Here is a 19,021-nt window from a genome sequence, read left to right as displayed (position 1 = left end):
AACGCCAGATTTGTACATGGCTTTAATATTTTTGTGTTCTTGAACAAACCCCCTCACCAATAAACAGGCAGAGTTTTAGTTTGAGTAACTGCTTCCAAAGGTTGCCTAGACTTCACCTGAATTCTCCAAAGAATAAAAGAAGTAGATTTCAGAATAGTTAGTTTAGACTATTGTTTATCCTCAAGAAACATGAAAACATGACACAAAACTAAAGCAGCAAGTAGAAATACAGTATAATTAATTCATCAATACAAAAGCGAAATATTTTTTCCCATCCATCTAACTACTGTAACTCTGTATACAAACAATGCTTACATTTCATCACAACGGTGTGGAACAACCCTAATATTTCGCCAAGTGATACCGCACAACACCCACTGCTATCCAGAATATCAAGTTAAAGATTATTATGATCACTGGGATGATTATAGTTCTGTACAGACGTAAGACTCTAACTGGGACATAATGCTGAAATGGAGATTGTGGCCCAACAGAGCTACTGCTGTCTTTATGATTAAGCTTTGACTTCGAGCGCATCATTTCTTTGGTCATTGGCTCCACGGCAATGGATATCTCGTCTCGGACAAATACGTGGAACAAGATGTTGATGAACAGCATGAATTTGATGAAGAAAAACCAGAAGTCAAAGAGTTTGACTTCCGCTGTCACCGGGAGAGATCTGCTTGTGTTTGAAAACAGCGTATAAAGGACAAGAAGACTCGTCATGGATGTATTTGCTCTGGCTGTAACCTGCTCCAGCTGTATGAAGAGAGTCCCCCAACTGACGAGCAGCAATAAGGTCGAGGGAACGAAAGCAGTTAGCAGGATGTAGCCAGGTCGACGCTGAAGCTTGAAAACCAGTTCCATCCGGTTATCGTCATCAAGGATTCTTCCCGAGACATCCTTCACTGAATACAGGCTGAGATCCCCGGGTCCTGAGTATTGGAACGAATCCTCTTTAGGTGAAAATACCACGTAACCTCCGTAAACGGCTGCCAACTGGATGCCAATTGAACACTTCTGGACATCAAAAGGATAACCAGCTAGTCTGAAGCCACACACAAACCTTGCTGTGTAATGGTCAGTTATTGTAAAAGCATTTTCAGAACCTGGGTATGTCAGTTCTGTAAAAAAAAAAAGGAATGGATATACTCAATAAATATTGAAATAAATGGTGGCTTCTCCTGTCACACAATCCTCTATCACTGGACTACCTCTAAGAAACAAACCGATTATATAATGGACTCTGCAAAATAATTCCTTATCATTTATAATTCATAATTATCGACACCAATCAATGTCTTCATGACTATGGGATTAATGTAAGCATTATTTCTCCTTCTATTATCAGACAATAATTCTCAGACATTCATCGACTTTGAGTCTCTCAAAGTAAGTGCCCAAATTTTCAAAATGTCTTGTTAATCAAAAGGCCTTGCTGCAAGTTTTTCTTTCTGATTGCTACAATAATAATTGTAGTGTAAAGCTTTGTTTAAAATCGTTTATATTAACTTAAATCTTAGCTCTCTTGCTGTTACTTACCCATTGCCAGATTGTTGAAATCAACTTCTGTAGCATTATTTGCAGTTAAGATGGTCAAGTGGCTCTCCAATAGTTCCTTCCTGCCATTTTCTATGTTTAACAGTTTATACGTAGGCCTCCAAACGCTGTCGGCTTCTTTGCTTGTCAAGGTGGTTCCTCTGGTAGTTTTTCCTAAATGTTTCAAGGTCACTCTGGGATCAACCCATGTCAGATTGACCCTGAATTCTAAGGTAATTGCCATATTCATGTCATCTACTTGAGTAATGCGAGACAACTGGATTTTTGTGCTCAACTGCAGTGGCGCTCCTCCTGGACCTGTTGGAGGAATATTTTTCTGATACAGGTCATCAATGAGAATCCTATTGCAGCCTTGCTCACCACTGCCATCATCGCATTCAGTGCGCAAGTTGCAACGCAGTTCCTGAGGAATGCAATGGCCAGATTTACACATGAATGTATTCTCCAGACAGGAGGATAAACTAAGTTCTAGGGCTTGGCCTTTTGCTTTGCCACACATTTCGTTCTCAACGATCCACGTATTTTGCCCAACAGGATATTGCCTGGCAGACATCGTCACCATTTCCATATATGTTATTTGTTCTATGGCACTCATTAGCTTCCAACTTGTAGAACTATTGTCCCATACTATTGCTAGATCATAGTAATTCAGAAAAACGGGACGATTGTTGTGATAACCATCTATACGAAATCTTGAATGAAGTTCATGTTCAAAGCACAAACCTCTCAGACGCAAGAAGCTATATCTGCGTGCCTGACAAGCTCCGCAGTTTTTAGACAGTTTAGCACAACTCTCATCGTTATAATGACCCTTTATGGTCAGGACTGCACAGTCAAAAGATTTATCTCCTGACAAAAAAGGTGGAACAAAATTCAAGTATGAAGGTACTGCATTTGTAGAAACGTCTCGCCAGGCATTACCCTCACATTCATTTTTCAGACCTAGCCAGAGCTTCGTAACTCTTCCTGAGGTAAAAGTCTCATGAAAATTCGCAAGATCTTGTGTGAGAGCACGATTCTCTTCTGCATCCACTGGAACAGCAATGGAAAGATTCAGAAGTTTGCAGATTTCAACTGTTCTTTGGAAACTACGTTGCTCAGGAAGTATGACAAAGTACTTATCTGATTTCCTGTGGAGATTATACATCTTGTTTAGTCTTAGTTAATATCAATTTCATCATAAGAAATATCTCATGGCAATCTATTATTATATGGCTTGAAAAGTAGAAATAAAATTAATGTGTTAAGCAGGGTTATTCATGTAAGTTTTTATACACACTTGTCTTCTCTGTGTTGAGGATATAATCTTAAAGAAAACTAAATACTCTTATTTTAGTTTTTTTCATGTACAAATAAGGAAACTATACCAAGTATTAACAGGTAAAATGCTCTTCAAGTATAGGCCTCTACACAGAGAGCATCAAACCGCCCTGGAAATTTCTGACAGTTGTTACTTCACTTTGACTCAGGAAATTTATTGCTGGGTTTTTAGAGATTGGATAATTGGCAATGTTGTGGGTAATTCTCTCAGCAGCATATGATAATAATTAGAGATTGCCAGAATATACTGAAATGGGTGTCTTTAACAAAACTGGTTACGAATAATACTGACTCGCATTTTTCCTATTTATACTTCCTTATCTTTGATCCATATCAGACCAAACATACCTGCATAGTGTCGATATATTTTGCCATTCTTCTTGTGCTCCAGAATTCTCGAATTTTGCATGATCTGAGTGGAAGAATTCTGGTTTATCAATGCTGTTGCAAGTAGCAAGGTCATGGACTTCACTCGAAGTCAGCATACTATCCCAAAAGATGAGCTGAGCTATGTCTCCAACCATAACCTGGTGTTGTTGGAAAAATGGAAGAAGAATGTTGTCAAATCTGGAGACCGAGAGTATTCTGAAGATGCAACATCAGAAATTCTAAGTGGACACTCAAAACAAATGTAGTCATTCAACTTGTCTTATCTCCTTTCCAAATGCATGAATATGTTGTTTTTGTGTTATAGTGTGGATCTCACTGATGCACCAGAAACAACTGCTCCTATCAAAGCACCAAGGTATGTAACCAACTCTCTCCTTTTCTCTCTACCTATCTGTTTACAAACCAACTGATTGAACAATAGCCATTATTATCAGCCGTAACCCTGAAACAATGTACAAGCACAAGCATTACACAACCAAAGATGTCATGGTTTCCTCTTACTTACAGCAACAGAATAAGCCCAGTCAAGCCCTAGAGTGTTTTTTTATCTAGATCGTTATAATCTTGCAACAAGGTTCTATAGGTGGTTAGTGACATCATTGTAATCGTATTGTATGTGTTGCATTGCATGGTTAAATTGTGTTTGCGGCATCTCTTCAGCCCCTAGTTGCGATTGCTCTTTAACTTTTTATTGACATCCATTCCCATTTCCTTTTTTTCGATTTTGCTGCCCTAATCCCATGACAGTTTCTTTTAGCCCAACTGTGAGGTTTTCTCCGTTCCATTTTTAGGTCACTGTAATCCATCTGATTTATTTTCTGAGACTCATCATCTTCCTATCCAGCCACTCCAACTCCCTCTTTTCCTTGACTTGAGCACTGAAAGGCTAACAGTGCCCTAGTGCCTGGCCTTTTAGCCTAAATTTCATGATTCATTCATTCATACACTCATTAGAAAATACCATATGAGCATCCCTTAGTATGGTTAGAAAAGCAAGGAGATAGAACCTAACACTGATGAAGACCTCAAATACTATCAAGCAGAAAAATCTATTGTCAAAATCATGCAGGGTAAAGTGTTGCTACTAAAAGAATATTCAAGAAACCTTCAAGACTGAGAACACTTTCAGTGATAAAGTGTGCAGCTGATAAGCTTGCATACAGTGGTGTTCAATTTCCTATACTGGCAATTTCTTAATGAGGTATTAAACAATTTTTCCTGAATGAGTAGCTTCAGAGAAAAAGATTTTTAAAAAGTAATTTGCATTTTTCCTAAGTATACAAACCACGAGCACGAGCTGGAACAGTCATAGAATCTTCATAATATAGTAGTTAACTAGTGGAGATGGGGGTGAGTTAGGGTAACCCTCACTTGCTCAATCTTTCCACTTCACTTTTTCCTTTGGCTGTACAGAGTGGGGCAGTCGAGGTGGTTGCAACCTATATAAAAGGCTATGGTTTGTATACCCAGTAAAACAAGAATTGCTCTTAAAAACTAGCAATTTGCTCCTACATGGATACAACAATTGCCTTGTATAGTAGAATATCATAACTCTTCTAACCTCCTACCGGTCTGGTGAACAGGTTGACCACAGCAGTAAGGCAAGAGAGGCCCCAACTAGAGGGAACACAAGTAAGAAACCAATTTTTGGAGAACCAAGAGATCCCCCATAGTTGTCTAGATAGTGGGCAGCTCATTCTGGCGTAATGGGTTCAGAAAAAAGCTCTAACAGTCCTCCCTCCCCCTTGATAAGAGGGAATGACAGAGGGTGACACATTCTAAAACCTACTTATAACAGGTGCTTGTTGTGCCCTCACCTGTCTCATTGATGCCAGAGTGAGCTTCAGACTGGATGGTGCTCTCTGTAGAGGAAGGGATGGAAAGGGAAAACATTAATTCCCCACTCACACATCCAAGCACACACCAAACCTAGGTACTCAGATGAGATGCGAAGTGTCTGATCAAGACTCAGTAGACTACACAACCTGTTGAGCAGCCGCAACAGGTATGCCAAACCCAGACATCTCTATTGTTTGTTCTACAAGAAAACCCTTTCTCTCACAGGGTTCACTAGATACCCTGCATGTGTGAAGGCAGAGAATCCGAGCTTCCTGCTAGTACTTGTCAGTAGATATGCATGCCACTTGGTGTGTAATCAACAAGAAGCCATCTGAGTCATCTGGAGACCAAGGATGGTGAGCACTCTGTGGATCACCCTGCAGAGGAAACTGAAGGGCAGGAATGCATATTTATCCAGAACTGTCCCAGGGATGTTGAAATGTATCCTCTGTCACTATTCACACATCTGGAAATGGGGAAATGAAGACTGTGAGTTTTCTGTTCAATCTGATTGCAAACAGCAGGATCCCCTAAATCTCGAAAAAACTCTTCACCACTTAGGGGTGTATGAACCACTCTATCCCCACCACCTGACCTTGATGACTGAATTAATCTAGCAGAATATTCCACCTGCCCAGAATGTATTTAGCTCACAACTCAATGCCTTGAAAAGTTACCCACTTGTGAATCTGGAATGCTAACTGGCACAGAGTCCAAGACACCATCTTTCTCTGTCTGTTGACGTAAGCAGCTACAGTTCTGTTTTTGCTCAATAACACTACCTACTTGAATCTCCAAGACACCGAGACCAAGGCAACCTGACCAATGGTTGTGCCTCCAAAGAAGCTACTGTTTTAGATTAGCTCTGTAGACAAAACTGTGGGCAGGCAAAAAGTGAGGTCACCTTCATGAGACTATTACACTCATCTGTGAGAAACATATTCACAAAAATGCTGCTCCAGCTCTGCCTGTAGGTGTTCCAGAGTAGAGGGGCCCTGATCCCCCAGGCACAAGCTACCTTCTTTTCAGAAGAGGAAGCTACACAAGACTTTTGCTCCCTCTCTTGCTCTCAGCATCGTCCAGCACTAGACAAACCTCTCACCACAGAAAGCAGACAAGATCTCACAGGTTTGTGGTCTTAATGGAATTCAGACCTCAACTCTGTGGACCTTGCCCATCATGCACATGAGAGGTGGAAGAGATCCCAGATCTCTCCCTCAAGCAAGGATGCCTGGATTGCACATGCCCCAAAGAGCACATGCACTTCTTGAGCTGTAAGGAGTTGCTGGTTCCCATACCTAAAGTTAAATGTAAGGAAAAACCTGTCCTGTTGTTTGACCATGAGTAATCCAGAAACCACACATGTGCAGAAGAAAACAGGCTACACATTATTATCTCCTTAAAATTCAACAGATCGAATGTGGGGGGAGAACAATTCAACATGCAACTAAAAACCTGGCCTCCAATCCCGATATAGGAAAAGCATTATGGCATAAGAAGAACCCTTCCAGTTTGAGGCCGAGAGGGAGGCACACCAGGAACAGATGATAATCATGCTGAAGCACTCTAGCACCTCCGCTCTCCTGCCATGAGAAAAAGTGTGAGGGAAAAGTCTCCCTGGACTTCCTATGTGAGGTCTTGAACTTCTTTTCTTCTTCTTCCTTCTGTACAGAGGAAAAGAGTCAAGGGAAAAGGTGGATGAAAATGAGCTAGTCAAAGATGGGCATGACACCAATGAAAAAGACAATGAAGATGAGGAAGAACAGCAAGAACATTTCTTCCATTCCCCCTGAGACTTCTTGCTCATCTTCAACTGTGAAGTGGTTTTTGCGCTCGGCTGCCAATCTAGTGGTCCGAAGTTCGAATCCCGGCTCGGCCAACGCGGAATCAGAGGAATTTATTTCTGGTGATAGAAATTAATTTCTCGATATAATGTGGTTCGGATCCCACACTAAGCTGTAGGTCCCGTTGCTAGGTGACCAATTGGTTCCTAGCCACGTAAAAATATCTAATCCCTCGGGCCAGCCCTAGGAGAGCTGTTAATCAGCTCAGTGGTCTGGTAAAACTAAGATATACTTAACTTTTCAACTGTGAATGACTGGTTGAAGTTGGTATGGGAGAAGTCAAGGACCTCCAGATTTGGCTATTGGGAACACCACTACCATCAGAGGATCCCCTGAAGTAGATGAAGCAACCATAGTGACTTCAGATTCAGCAGCAGACACAGTGGCAACTGGCTTGTCCCTCCTCTTCTCCATTAGGGAGTTGAGGAAAGAAATCAGCGATGGATCACCTGGACATCACCCTACTGGCTTCCCTTCCTCAGATGAGAGATGAATGGGTTTGTAAAATAAAGACTTTGGGGAGCTAGCCATACTAGGAGGGGTAGATCCAGGAGTATGATGAGGTAGTGTTAACCCAGAAAACACCAACAAATCCTTCTTGACCTTCCTTCTCCTCTTACCATATTTCTACCACTCAGGAGAGAACCAGGAAGCAAATACATAGCAGGGCAAGAATTAAGTGCAGTCCCTCCTCCTACAGCAAACACAAAACCCATGAATCCACCGACAGAGGGAACATGAAACACCCACAGGTCTCCCATAGGACCCACACTTGCCACGATAATGATTTTTCTCCGTCTCTAGAAAGAAACAGAACAAGGGGCATAAAAATACAAAGTAAATGCACAAGACACGCAAAACAGCCGAAGAAGAGTAATCATAGTAAGCTCCTTATCTACAATTCAAAATCCAATAACCACAATGGGGAAGAGACAGTGGTTGTGTTTTTTTAAGTCTGGTGGCTGAAGAAAAAGTGAAGTGGTGAGGTTAGGCTAGTGATGGATACCTCTTCTCACCTTTCCCTATCTCTCTACCAGTTAACTACCTTATTACCACGGTTCAACGACCGTTCCAAGCCACGCCAAAGAATATGCTATATTTACTAATATAAAAGATGAGGGTTGTATTGCTGCAGGAACAAACGATGGTGAAGTCACAACCATTTTCACTCTCTTGTGAGCCGTTTTCACAATACTACCACTTGCTCTCTCACACATATTATACTTCAAACGATAGTGAAGTCTCAACCATTTTTACTCTTGTGAGTTGTGAGCCGTCTTCACAATACTACCACTTGCTCTCTCACACATCGTAGTACTTGTGTCTTTATCCAATGGCAATAGGAACAGCAGTAAATGAAAGTTGTAGAATTAAGAACAGTTGCATTATATTTCAGTATTTCCTTAGACGTTCACTGCAGGATGTCAATTTTATTAAAGTGGAGTCGGATATTACTGAAAGGATGGGTTAAGACGGTCAACTGGTGTGAAATATGACGGACCTTACTACCTCGAGAAACCTGGCCACACTTTCCAAGGAACAGCCACGAATCAACTGCTTTTGCTGGGACTGAGTCCAGAGTTCAACATCAGTTCTGTTATCCCCTTTGGACAAGCTTTCGTCCTGGCCTGGCACAAGGCCTGATTAATCCAAACTAGTTAACCAACCAACTGCATCCATTCTTCTTCTTCTTTTTCCCACCGTTATCCCTATACACTAAGTGGTCAGTTGCTTGATGTGCCTTTCCTTACAACATCAGGCATGGTTTATTGTTTAGCAAAGGGGTTTTTACGACCGCATGCCCTTGCTGTCATCAACCACAGTTATTGGCGGTGGGCCTGCCTTTGACTAAAAAGCCCACCTGCAAGGCAGCAGTTTCCAAAGTTACTGACGGTGGGCCTCCCCTTTTACAAAACAGTAATACTCCAAGGCAGCAGTTTCAACAGTTATTGGCGGTGGTTTTAGCCTTTTACTAAAAAAAATACTACTGCAAAGCAGCAGCCGTCCTATTAATCGGCTTTTACGGCACGGTGGTAGTATTCTTACACCCCTACCACAGGGTGGTACTGCATCCATTCTCCCACCATTCATATCGGTATTCAGTATTCCATCTTTCTGGTTTCCATGAACCATTACAATATCTATAAGGGTTAGGATATCAATTCTAACAAGAAAATGACAGACATCAGAGGAGAGATTTGGTATCCCAGTGCATAAAACTTTATGACGAGTCCAAGGATGGAAGTCACGAATACATTACATGAGTTAGTTATCTGCTATTTATTCACGACCATCGCTTTTACCTAAGCCACGCCAAGGGAGTTTACAAATGAATGCCTGTCCCAAGCCTGGATAAAATAAGAGCAATGAGTGTATGCTAAGGCCTTAACCTCTGAAAAATATCAAGCATTACTGAAATTCACAAACAAACCTTGGAAGTCTAGTGAAAACATCAGCTGGTTATAGTTAGACCTAAAAGTCTCGAGTAGGAGTGATTTGTACATTTTGACAAATTTTATGGACCATATTCATCCGTTCATCTTTACCTAAATTATTTCACCTTATAGAAAAAATTTTTTGTATAACTAACTTCCTACTCGCTTTGGGTCTGTTTCCCTCTGGCTAGTCGGGTAAGTAAATCATTTTGCAACAGTAAAATTATTCTCATTCAAATACTTCATCATAAATTCACATGATTTATATTTTGCAAAAACAGCACCACAACAAAGTCCACAGACTAAAAGCTGGACTAACGTTCAAATACAAACTTTTGCATTGTAATTGCTGGCCACTAAAAATGCTTATAAATGTGTGTGTGTGTGTGTGTGTGTGTGTGTGTGTGTGTGTGTGTGCGTGTGTGTGTGTGTGAGAGAGAGAGAGAGAGAGAGAGAGAGAGGAGAGAGAGACTATTGCTTTACTTCTGAACCTCGATTTACAAAATCTACCAATAATAAGAAGCAAAATCTATAGCGTGTTCTGCAAACGATCTGCTTGTCGGTATTTCATGCTAAGTACTTAAATAAATGTAAGTATGTAAACATAAGTGCGGGCTGTTAATTATTGACCCTGAATATTACTTTTGACAGACAACCATAAACGCCCACATCCTTTTGCATCATTTTTTTCGGCCATTAGCAGAGGCAAATCTTTTCTTTCATGACTTAATGACAGACTTACTAAGCGGCTTCCTCTGATGAACAGAACCCAATTATCTACGTGGGATTCATTTCCATACATTGTGAGGGTCATTAGCAAGTCTTTCTTGCTGTTAAAGCTTTGGATAATATACTAACCGAAGTCTTCCTCACCGTCCATGAAATGGCGTCGTAACTGCATTGAAACCCCCTTATTATTATTAGTATTACTATTATTGTTATTATTATTATTAATTAAGCGTTTGTGTTGGGAAAATTCGCTCGAAATGAAAGTCAATATATTGGCTGATGACGCCAACCTTCATGAACGATGATTTTAATGATGTCAAAACGGTCTCGAAGCGTTATTAGCGAGTCATATGAGTACCTATCATGATACACCTGCTGGAAATTTTATGAATAAAAAAAGTAGTTAATGAAAATAATAACCTGCTCTGCGTTGTTTTTTTAATGATCTGAATATGTCAATCACGTTACTATGACAGCAGGAACTCATAAAAAATGAAATGACTGAAAATATCAATCCATATCGGGGAGCAAAGGCGGTTGGTAATCCTTAAGAAACCTAACCTCACTTCGACCTTACAGGTGTTCCGGTGGCATCCCGCTTACCTGCAAAGTCTCTACAAGTGACGAGAAGTAAATAGATTGGGCCACTTGTTGATATCATCGGTTTGTACTAAAACTTCGGTATCGAGATTTGCTATTCTGATTGGCTATCTACAATTTTGTCTAATTTTGGTAATTCGGGAAACTGTAAGTAAGTTTTTAAATAAAAATTGTCTCTCTCTCTTTCTCTATTCATATATAATATATATAGTTGTTATAGTCCTCCTGGTACGATTAGTAGCACCATTTCCTACCAAGCAAGAGGTCCCAGGTTCAACTTCTGGAAGTGGGGACGGAGAGGTGGGAGTGTCTTAACCCAGTGTTCCCATGTTGCCCTAAGCAACAAAGAGTCATGTAGTACTACCTGGTATAGCAAAATCCACCCTGCTTTACAGTTAAGCCCCGCCCACTGATTACGTCACATACTTTGAAGCTGACTGGTTGGCAACGGTTTCGAAAAGGTTGGTTAATCTGTGGGTTTTTAAACTTCTTTTCATCTAAAACACGTTCCACTGATTATCAAAAGGAAACTTTATATTATTGTCCCCTGAAATAAAATCATTATACACATCTACCTAAAAAAAAAAAAGAAAAACGAAAAAGAAAAATATGAATGACGATGCTGCAATGTTATGTTTCGTAAATGAGGTTCATCTGAATAGGGAGGTGACGCTGGGAGTGTCTGCGTTCGAATCGGTGCACTTGAATCACTGGATAACGGTAATTACCGTCTGATATTCTCAAGCCATTCACCAGTCTAAATTCAATCACAAAGACTTTCGCAGAAATATGCATTTTCACCATTCTAAATTCAAACACAGACTTTCGCAGAGATATGCAGACTGTAACTTCATGTTGATTTCAGGAAATTTTCCAACATTTTAATAGTCATGAAACCGATTTCACTGCAATCGTTTACACATTCGGAGGGATGCCAAGCAGTGACTGCACTCTGCAACACCAGAATATGCCTATGTTTAACTTGAAGTTACAGTATGACAGGCTACACGAGTGATACTGATTGTATTTTGCCGAGAATTTTCTTAAGGACAATAATAATCTCCTTTGGAAATAACAGGATCATGAAAAATGACGTCGGCCTATATTGTCCTAAGTCTTTTTGTCGGTTTACGCAGCTTATGACGTGTGGATTATAGGCCTATATCATATTCAACCGTTTTATTGTGGTTCTTGTTGTGGTTGTTCTTGATTTTGTTACTGCTGTTATGGTATGGTGCTTGTAATGTCTTCGAAAATTTTCATATGGTATCCTAACATTGCGGAATAAACATAGGCCTATTCATAAGTATACTGGTGTAAAAGCATTATTCGCCTACTCTTGTTAACTGAAATTTAGTCTTTTGTTTGGATTAAAAGAGAGAGAGAGAGAGAGAGAGAGAGAGAGAGAGAGAGAGCGAGAGATTTACTGACTATTAAAACCTGTTGTACAACAAGGTAATCTACAAATGCCGCCAAAAACAAACGAATCATGGGCTACTTCGATCACCTCATACATACCATTTTTCCGCTATCATTTTTTTTTTTTGTATTATTACGTTAAGGAATCTTATGATACCTTATCACCATAGCCTTCATTTTCATAAAAGTGCTACAGCTGCCTTTTATTAATTTGTCACAATAACATAGTATGTATCCCTTTTGTAAATATATTTACATTTCATTGAGAGTAGTTTGATAGTTGCGTGTAAGGCTGAGATATCTAGTCCTGTGATTGATGTTTGTGTGTGTGCCAGGGCTACGCGCCCACAAGTTTTACATTTATTTTCTGTGGTATAAGTGCCTATACAATTACTATAGCCATCCACACATGATATGTATGCGCACTTGCTTCTACGTGTACAATCGGCAAGAAAAGTGAAGATACAGTTTTCATTAGCATTCGTTCATCTAATTTCCCTTTTTTTTTTTACTGAAAAGATATGATCTCGCTAAATATGCTCTAGAATATAAAAATACAATGCAAATTATATATGTTAACACTGCAAAACAAAACCGTTCAGATACTTAAAAACACGATATATGTCTGACGTAATTGGAATTTCTCAGATGGGTTCATTCATAGAGATCTGGAAGATAGAGTGTGAATTTCTGGTTGCAGTACTGTATTATCAAGACGACAATATTTACTCGTTTTCCTTCCGGAACGGGAATATTATTTACATCATCGTATGTGGTGATCGGAATTATTTTAGTTTTTACAAATTTAAGCTTGTATTCCAAAGTGTTTAAAGTTAGCTGACGTCGAAGGCCACTCTTTCTCCTGTCTTTCCCCATCACAAGTCCATCACCAATACTATAATTGTATCTCTCGCTCTCTCTCCACTTCTAAAACATATTTTAAAAATTATATATCATCACTCAATCGCCCAAAGAAACTGTAATGAAATTAAGTGTCTATAAATAAGCCTAAGCTTTCATGTAAGCAGATTTTGCTCGCTCTCTCTCTCTCTCTCTCCTTCTCTCCACTTCTGAAACATATTTGAAAAAATATTATCGCACAATCTCTCAAAGTAAACATAATGGATTAAGTATCTCCATAGATAGATCTACGCTTACGCTCTTTCTATCACGTCAAAATATTGCCTTCATTACTTCGTGAGGAACACCTCACGATTTCCCAAATTTTAATTAAAACATTCCTTCTCGTTCTTTAAGATCCGATTTCACGACAGTTTTTAAAGAAGGATGTTCGATATCCTACTCTGAACCGACATTACCAAACCAACATTAACGAATAATATAGAGCCTGTCATTACATTCAAGTATAAATGATTATAGGACTTCTACCGAATCTTTAAGGTTTAAAGTTACTGGAAATCTACAAAGCTCCGCCCCCTTTCTAGAGCTGCCAAGCATGGCATTATTTTGCAATATGTGTCCGAAGATTAAAGAAATCTGTATCTTCCTTTTTCTTACCGATAGAGCATTCTGCTTTTTGTATATACATTATATATCGTGGAGTTGGAAATACTGTATTAATTAAAAGATATTCTATCTCCAACGGATATAGGTAGAAAACTATTTGCGATAAGAAATTGACGTATAGGCCCATGCCCTGTCATTGTCTCGAAATCTAAGAATTTTATGTGTAGGCCTATGGCCTGTCATTGCCTCAAAATATAAAAAGAATTGACGTGTAGGTCTATGACCTGTCACTAATATAAGAAATTGAGGCGTAGGCCTAATCTCACAATAATATTAACATTTGACATGGCTGCATAAGTCTATGCTTCATTTCAATATATATATAATAGGATACACATTGTAAGGAAACTTACCTGACTTGGATCGAAGCCACCTCCAATCGTATCCTGGTCTTGCCCAAGCACCAGAGTTCCATTCATGTTTAGAGACCAACTTGGACTGAGAGGACCCTCGAAAAATTTCTGAAAAGTGCGAACAACTGAATGATAAGGTTCAACTTAGTGTGGGCATTCTCTTATCAATGTGTTTGTAGTTAATATAGGCGTTATTGGCTGGCTTTAGAGCAATACTTTAGGGCAACCATTAGGAGCTCCGAGGAGACATGATTTTATCAGCTGATTCAACAGTCTCATATTTCTCAAGCTGTCAAAATTTTATGTCTGTTTTTGTATTTTATGTCTACTTCCACGAAATTTTAACTATAGTAGATTCAAATCAACCGTGCATTTGATGTCTAGGCCCGTCCCTTACGACGCTCCTGATTGGCTCTTGATAAGCCAGTCACAGGGCTGGAAAGTCTCAGTCCTCTCTCGAGAGTTCACATAGGCAGGATGTATATTCCACCTCTCCTGAGGGATACGTTTTTCAAAAGTAGCCCTCAGGAGAGGTGGAACATACATCCTTCCTATGTGAACTCTCTCTCGAGACAGAGTTTCCAGCCCTGCGATTGGCTTATCAACAGCCAATCAGGAGCGTCGTAAGGGACGGGCCTAGACATCAAATGAACGGTTGATGTGAATCTACTATAGTAAACCGAGTCATTTCTCAAGTTATCGGGGTGGAATGAATGGACTATCTGTCAGTGGGGGAATGCAACTTGGCCAGAATTCTGAACATTCCTAAGAAACAAAAGCGATACATTCCTCTATCTTGCACGAACAGCAAAAAAAAAAAAAAATTAATCTTATTTGCTTAAAATCTAATTATCCATCACAAAAGTATATTGGTGTTGCATCTTGCACGAACAGTAAAAAAAGAAAAAAATCCATATTTTTTGCTTAAAATCTAATAATCCATCGCAAAGGCATATTAGCGTTGCATGAATTCGATAGTCAAAGGTGTTGCTTTCTTGTGTGGAGAACCCGATTCTCCGGTCGAGTACTCGCAAATATTTTATGAAAACATTCTCGCCTCTTTATAGTACATCTATCCCTGTTCATCTGGCTACCCTCTTACAGCCAAGCACTGGGACCTATGAGGTCACTCAGCCTTGAAACGGAAACTGAGTAAAGGAGAGTTTGAAAGGTGTAACAGGAGGAAGAAGACCTCGCGGCAGTTGCACTATGGAACAACTGTTAGGTGAGGGTAGAAAGTGAGACGGAAGACAGATAATGTATACGGAGGTACAGTAAAACGAATGAAAGTAGTTGCATACAGTGCTTCTGACAAGAATGGCGAGTACGGTTTTAAAAAGCGTGGAAAAAATGAATGTTTGAACAATATGGAAAACATTTGTTCTCTTTCTTAGAATTCCCTTGAATTTGAATGGAAAAAAATGTGGAAATGAAAAGCTAGGGAGAAAGATTGCGATGAAAGAATAACAAATAATGATGAAAACGAAAGTAAAAAAAAAATTAAAAACACAGACAAATCTACAGACCAAAATCACTGAACAGACAACGAACTACATCAAGAAAAATCATCTGTCTGAGAAGAGACAAATAACGGGGAGAAGAATGAAGGTAAGAAATCATTGGGGGGGAAAATCTGAACAGGAAAGAAAAAAAAAGGAATATGAATTACGTTTCCTTGCCAGTAGATGGCGTATGAAGAGTTTCCGATGACGTGGCAGAGGTGATTCCACGTCTCCGGGGAAATTCTCCAGGCGTCGTTTGGGAGATCTTCCGTGGCCAGTCGAGACGACAGGAAGGTCAGCAGGTTGAACTCTTCGTGATCTGCGTCAAAGGACATTATTATTATTATTATTATTATTATTATTATTATTATTATTATTATTATTATTCTAAAAAAATAATACTGAAAGTAGCACGAGGCTTGAAATGGAGAAACAAATCCAGTAATATATGGGTACAAATACATTTCAAACAAAGCTAGAATTATTATTATTATTATTATTATTATTATTATTATTATTATTATTATTATTATTATTGTAAAAATACTGAAAGTAGCATGAGTCTTGAAATGGAGAAACAAACCCAGTAATGCATGGGTACAAATATATTTCAAACAAAGTTAGAATTATTGATTATTATTGTTATTATTATATTATTATTATATATTTATTATTATTCTAGAAAAATACTGAAAGTAGCACGAGGCTTGAAATGGAGAAACAAATCCAGTAATGAATGGATGAAAAGGTACAAAAATATTTAGAAATAAATGTAGAATTAACATTATTATTATTATTAATATTATTATTATTATTATTCTAAAAAATACTCATAGTACCATGAGTCTTGAAATGGAGACACAAATCTACAGTTATGTATGGATACAAATATACTTAAGAATAAATAAAAAATTATTATTATTATCATATTGTTATCATTATTGTTGTTATTATTATTATTATTATTATTATTATTATTATTATTATTATTATTATTATTATTATTATTATTATTATTATTATTATTATTATTATTAAAAATACTCACATTTGGAGAAACAAATCCACAGTCACGTATATGGGCACAAATACATTTTAAAATAAATCTATACACATTTCCCGAAACCACTCTGAGGACATTTATTTTTAGATATGTTTGTGCCCATACATGTTGAATTTATATTATTATTATTATTATTATTATTTTATTTTTGTCTATCACAGTCCTCTAATTCGACTGGGTGGTATTTATCTATAGTGTGGGGTTCCAGATTGCATCCTGCCTCCTCAGGAGTCCATCACTTTTATTACTATGTGCGCCGCTTCTAGGATCACACTCTTCTCCATGAGTCCTGGAGCTACTTCAGCCTCTAGTTCTTCCAGATTCCTTTTCAGGGATCTTGGGATCGTGCCTAGTGTTCCTATGATTATGGGTACAACTTCCACTGGCATATCCCATATCCTTCTCTGGTGTCTCATTGTATTGCGACATCAATGAGTGATACTTTCTTCTTGATTTTGTCAATCATTGTCATGGCTGGTGCCTGGCGCGTTTGCCGAATCACCATTGTTCCTTTTAACCTCAATAAACCGCTTGCATAGGCTTCATCTGTAGTGTGTGTTGTTTCGTGTTTGGAGAGGAATGCTTAGCACGAACTTCTCATGGGCAAGGCAGGTCGTTAGGTACAAGTGTCTATCCGTGTGTGCAATGCAACTTTAGTTAAGGAACTGCAATCTTTTTAAAATTAATGAACAAAATAAGCAAATAAGATTTCTATAACATCAAAATGAATTAATTTTTTCTGAACCTCATAGACAATTAGAGTCAATAAATCAGCTTATGATATTGGTAAACGGACACTTAGAAGTATCAGGTCATAGATATGAAAAATTCACTTGCAACATTAGCCTATTACAATTCAAGTAAATCACATTCATGGGAAAATGTCACATTTTCTTGAAAAACTCAGTTTATATAGAAATTAGTTACATAGTGGGTTCTTTCGTAGCATCTCCTGCCTAAAAATTAACCTCAGAGGATGCGCGCGAGAAAACTGAATATGAACTTTTGTTAGGGGCACATAGGATCGGATTTTATCTCAGCTTAATTTCAGTAAGCATAGAGAAACACAGAATCATGATTAATATTCTCTTTGACTCTTATGTTGCCTGGCAATCTTACTAATAGCTCCGTTTTCCACTTCTTTGTCTAGTAACTTAATACCAGTAATATCGAATTTTCTTTGGATTCGTATTGATATCTGTTTATTTTTTATAATTATGGATATTTTTACGGTCATCATAGACCTGGATAGGTTCACTCATTGTTATAATGCCATGGATAAAAAAGTTTGTACAGCTGACTCTTTTGAATTCAATAAAATATCAGCGAATTCATGTGGGTTAAGTCTGGTTCTTAATGGCTTTCTCCCTCCCGTATTTGGATGTTGTCTGAATTTACTTTGCCCTTGTGACAAGTATAATTTCACTTACAGGCTGATTAATGGAACCTAGTTACAGTATCCTGCAGTGCAAGAGTTTCACATCGTCTACAGATTCAAAACTCGTTCGTCGCGGCGGACGACAGCAGTGAAGTAACAACCGCCTACAATGTGAAGGGAATAAGCACCATCATAAGTGAACAAGCTTATTTCACGGACTTCTTGGACCGACACCCGTATCCCGTCGTTAATCTCGTTTTAATGCGGAATGCTCCGGCGGAATCGACTACAAAAGGGACAAACTTCCGACAAATACGACCAGAAGGATATTCAACTCTACGTTTGCTGGTGCAGGACTCGTGCTGGGGATGATTTTATTCATCGCGAACGTATTCGTATGGCATAGGATGCAGAGGACAAGTATGGGCGCAAAATAGAACGTTGGACCCTGCCCAGGCAATTCCCCTTGTTTTTAACCATTTGGAATTGGCCATTTCATTTGGCTATAGGTGGTTGTCTGGAACTGTGTAATGGACAAAAAGTTGTTACGCTAGCGGCTAGTGGGTAGTCATGTTAATCTTTATCCTATGCAATCATCAGAGTACATTAGTATTTTCTGTAGCATATGTATCTTAATGAGTTGAAGTGAAAAACTGTATCATTATGTATCAGATGATCACTATTATTTACGAATATCATCATATGCATATATCTTATATCTTATACATGAATCTGTTTATTGTACACCTGAATTTTTTTTTATTATAGAATTTTCTATATATCTATATATCACCATAATGTCTGTATCACACTCCGATAAGTCAAATGCAAGTAAAGCTTGAGTAATATTCAGTGGTTGGTTTTGTAGCCGACCGAGCTTTTATGTAAGTGTTACATAATAAGAATATGGAATGTTATTCCATATATATAAAAAACTAAAACTATGATTAATTAAAACCAGTGACCCAAGAGGTCAACCAGATTGCTTGCAGGAATGTGATCAGACCAGAGACGATAAAGTATGCTAAGATGACGTATACAATAAAGTAGGCTAAGATGACG

At 38.5% G+C, this 19,021-nt stretch overlaps 1 protein-coding gene across 1 annotated transcript; it reads right to left on the bottom strand.

Annotated features, from left to right (window-relative positions):
* Positions 1-335: 335 nt before the first annotated feature.
* Positions 336-15,831, bottom strand: LOC135219148 (uncharacterized). The gene is made up of 5 exons (XM_064255661.1): positions 15,686-15,831; positions 14,017-14,124; positions 3,229-3,407; positions 1,543-2,690; positions 336-1,124 (listed from the first exon to the last, which is right to left on the bottom strand). The coding sequence occupies exons 2-5, from the start codon at positions 14,080-14,082 to the stop codon at positions 343-345; spliced, it is 2,175 nt and encodes a 724-aa protein (XP_064111731.1). The 5' UTR covers positions 14,083-14,124; positions 15,686-15,831; the 3' UTR covers positions 336-342.
* Between the last annotated feature and the right edge of the window lie 3,190 nt (positions 15,832-19,021).

Source organism: Macrobrachium nipponense, chromosome 1, assembly GCF_015104395.2.
Source record: "Macrobrachium nipponense isolate FS-2020 chromosome 1, ASM1510439v2, whole genome shotgun sequence".
Lineage (NCBI taxonomy): Eukaryota > Metazoa > Arthropoda > Malacostraca > Decapoda > Palaemonidae > Macrobrachium > Macrobrachium nipponense.
This window is presented reverse-complemented; position numbering and strand designations above follow the sequence as displayed.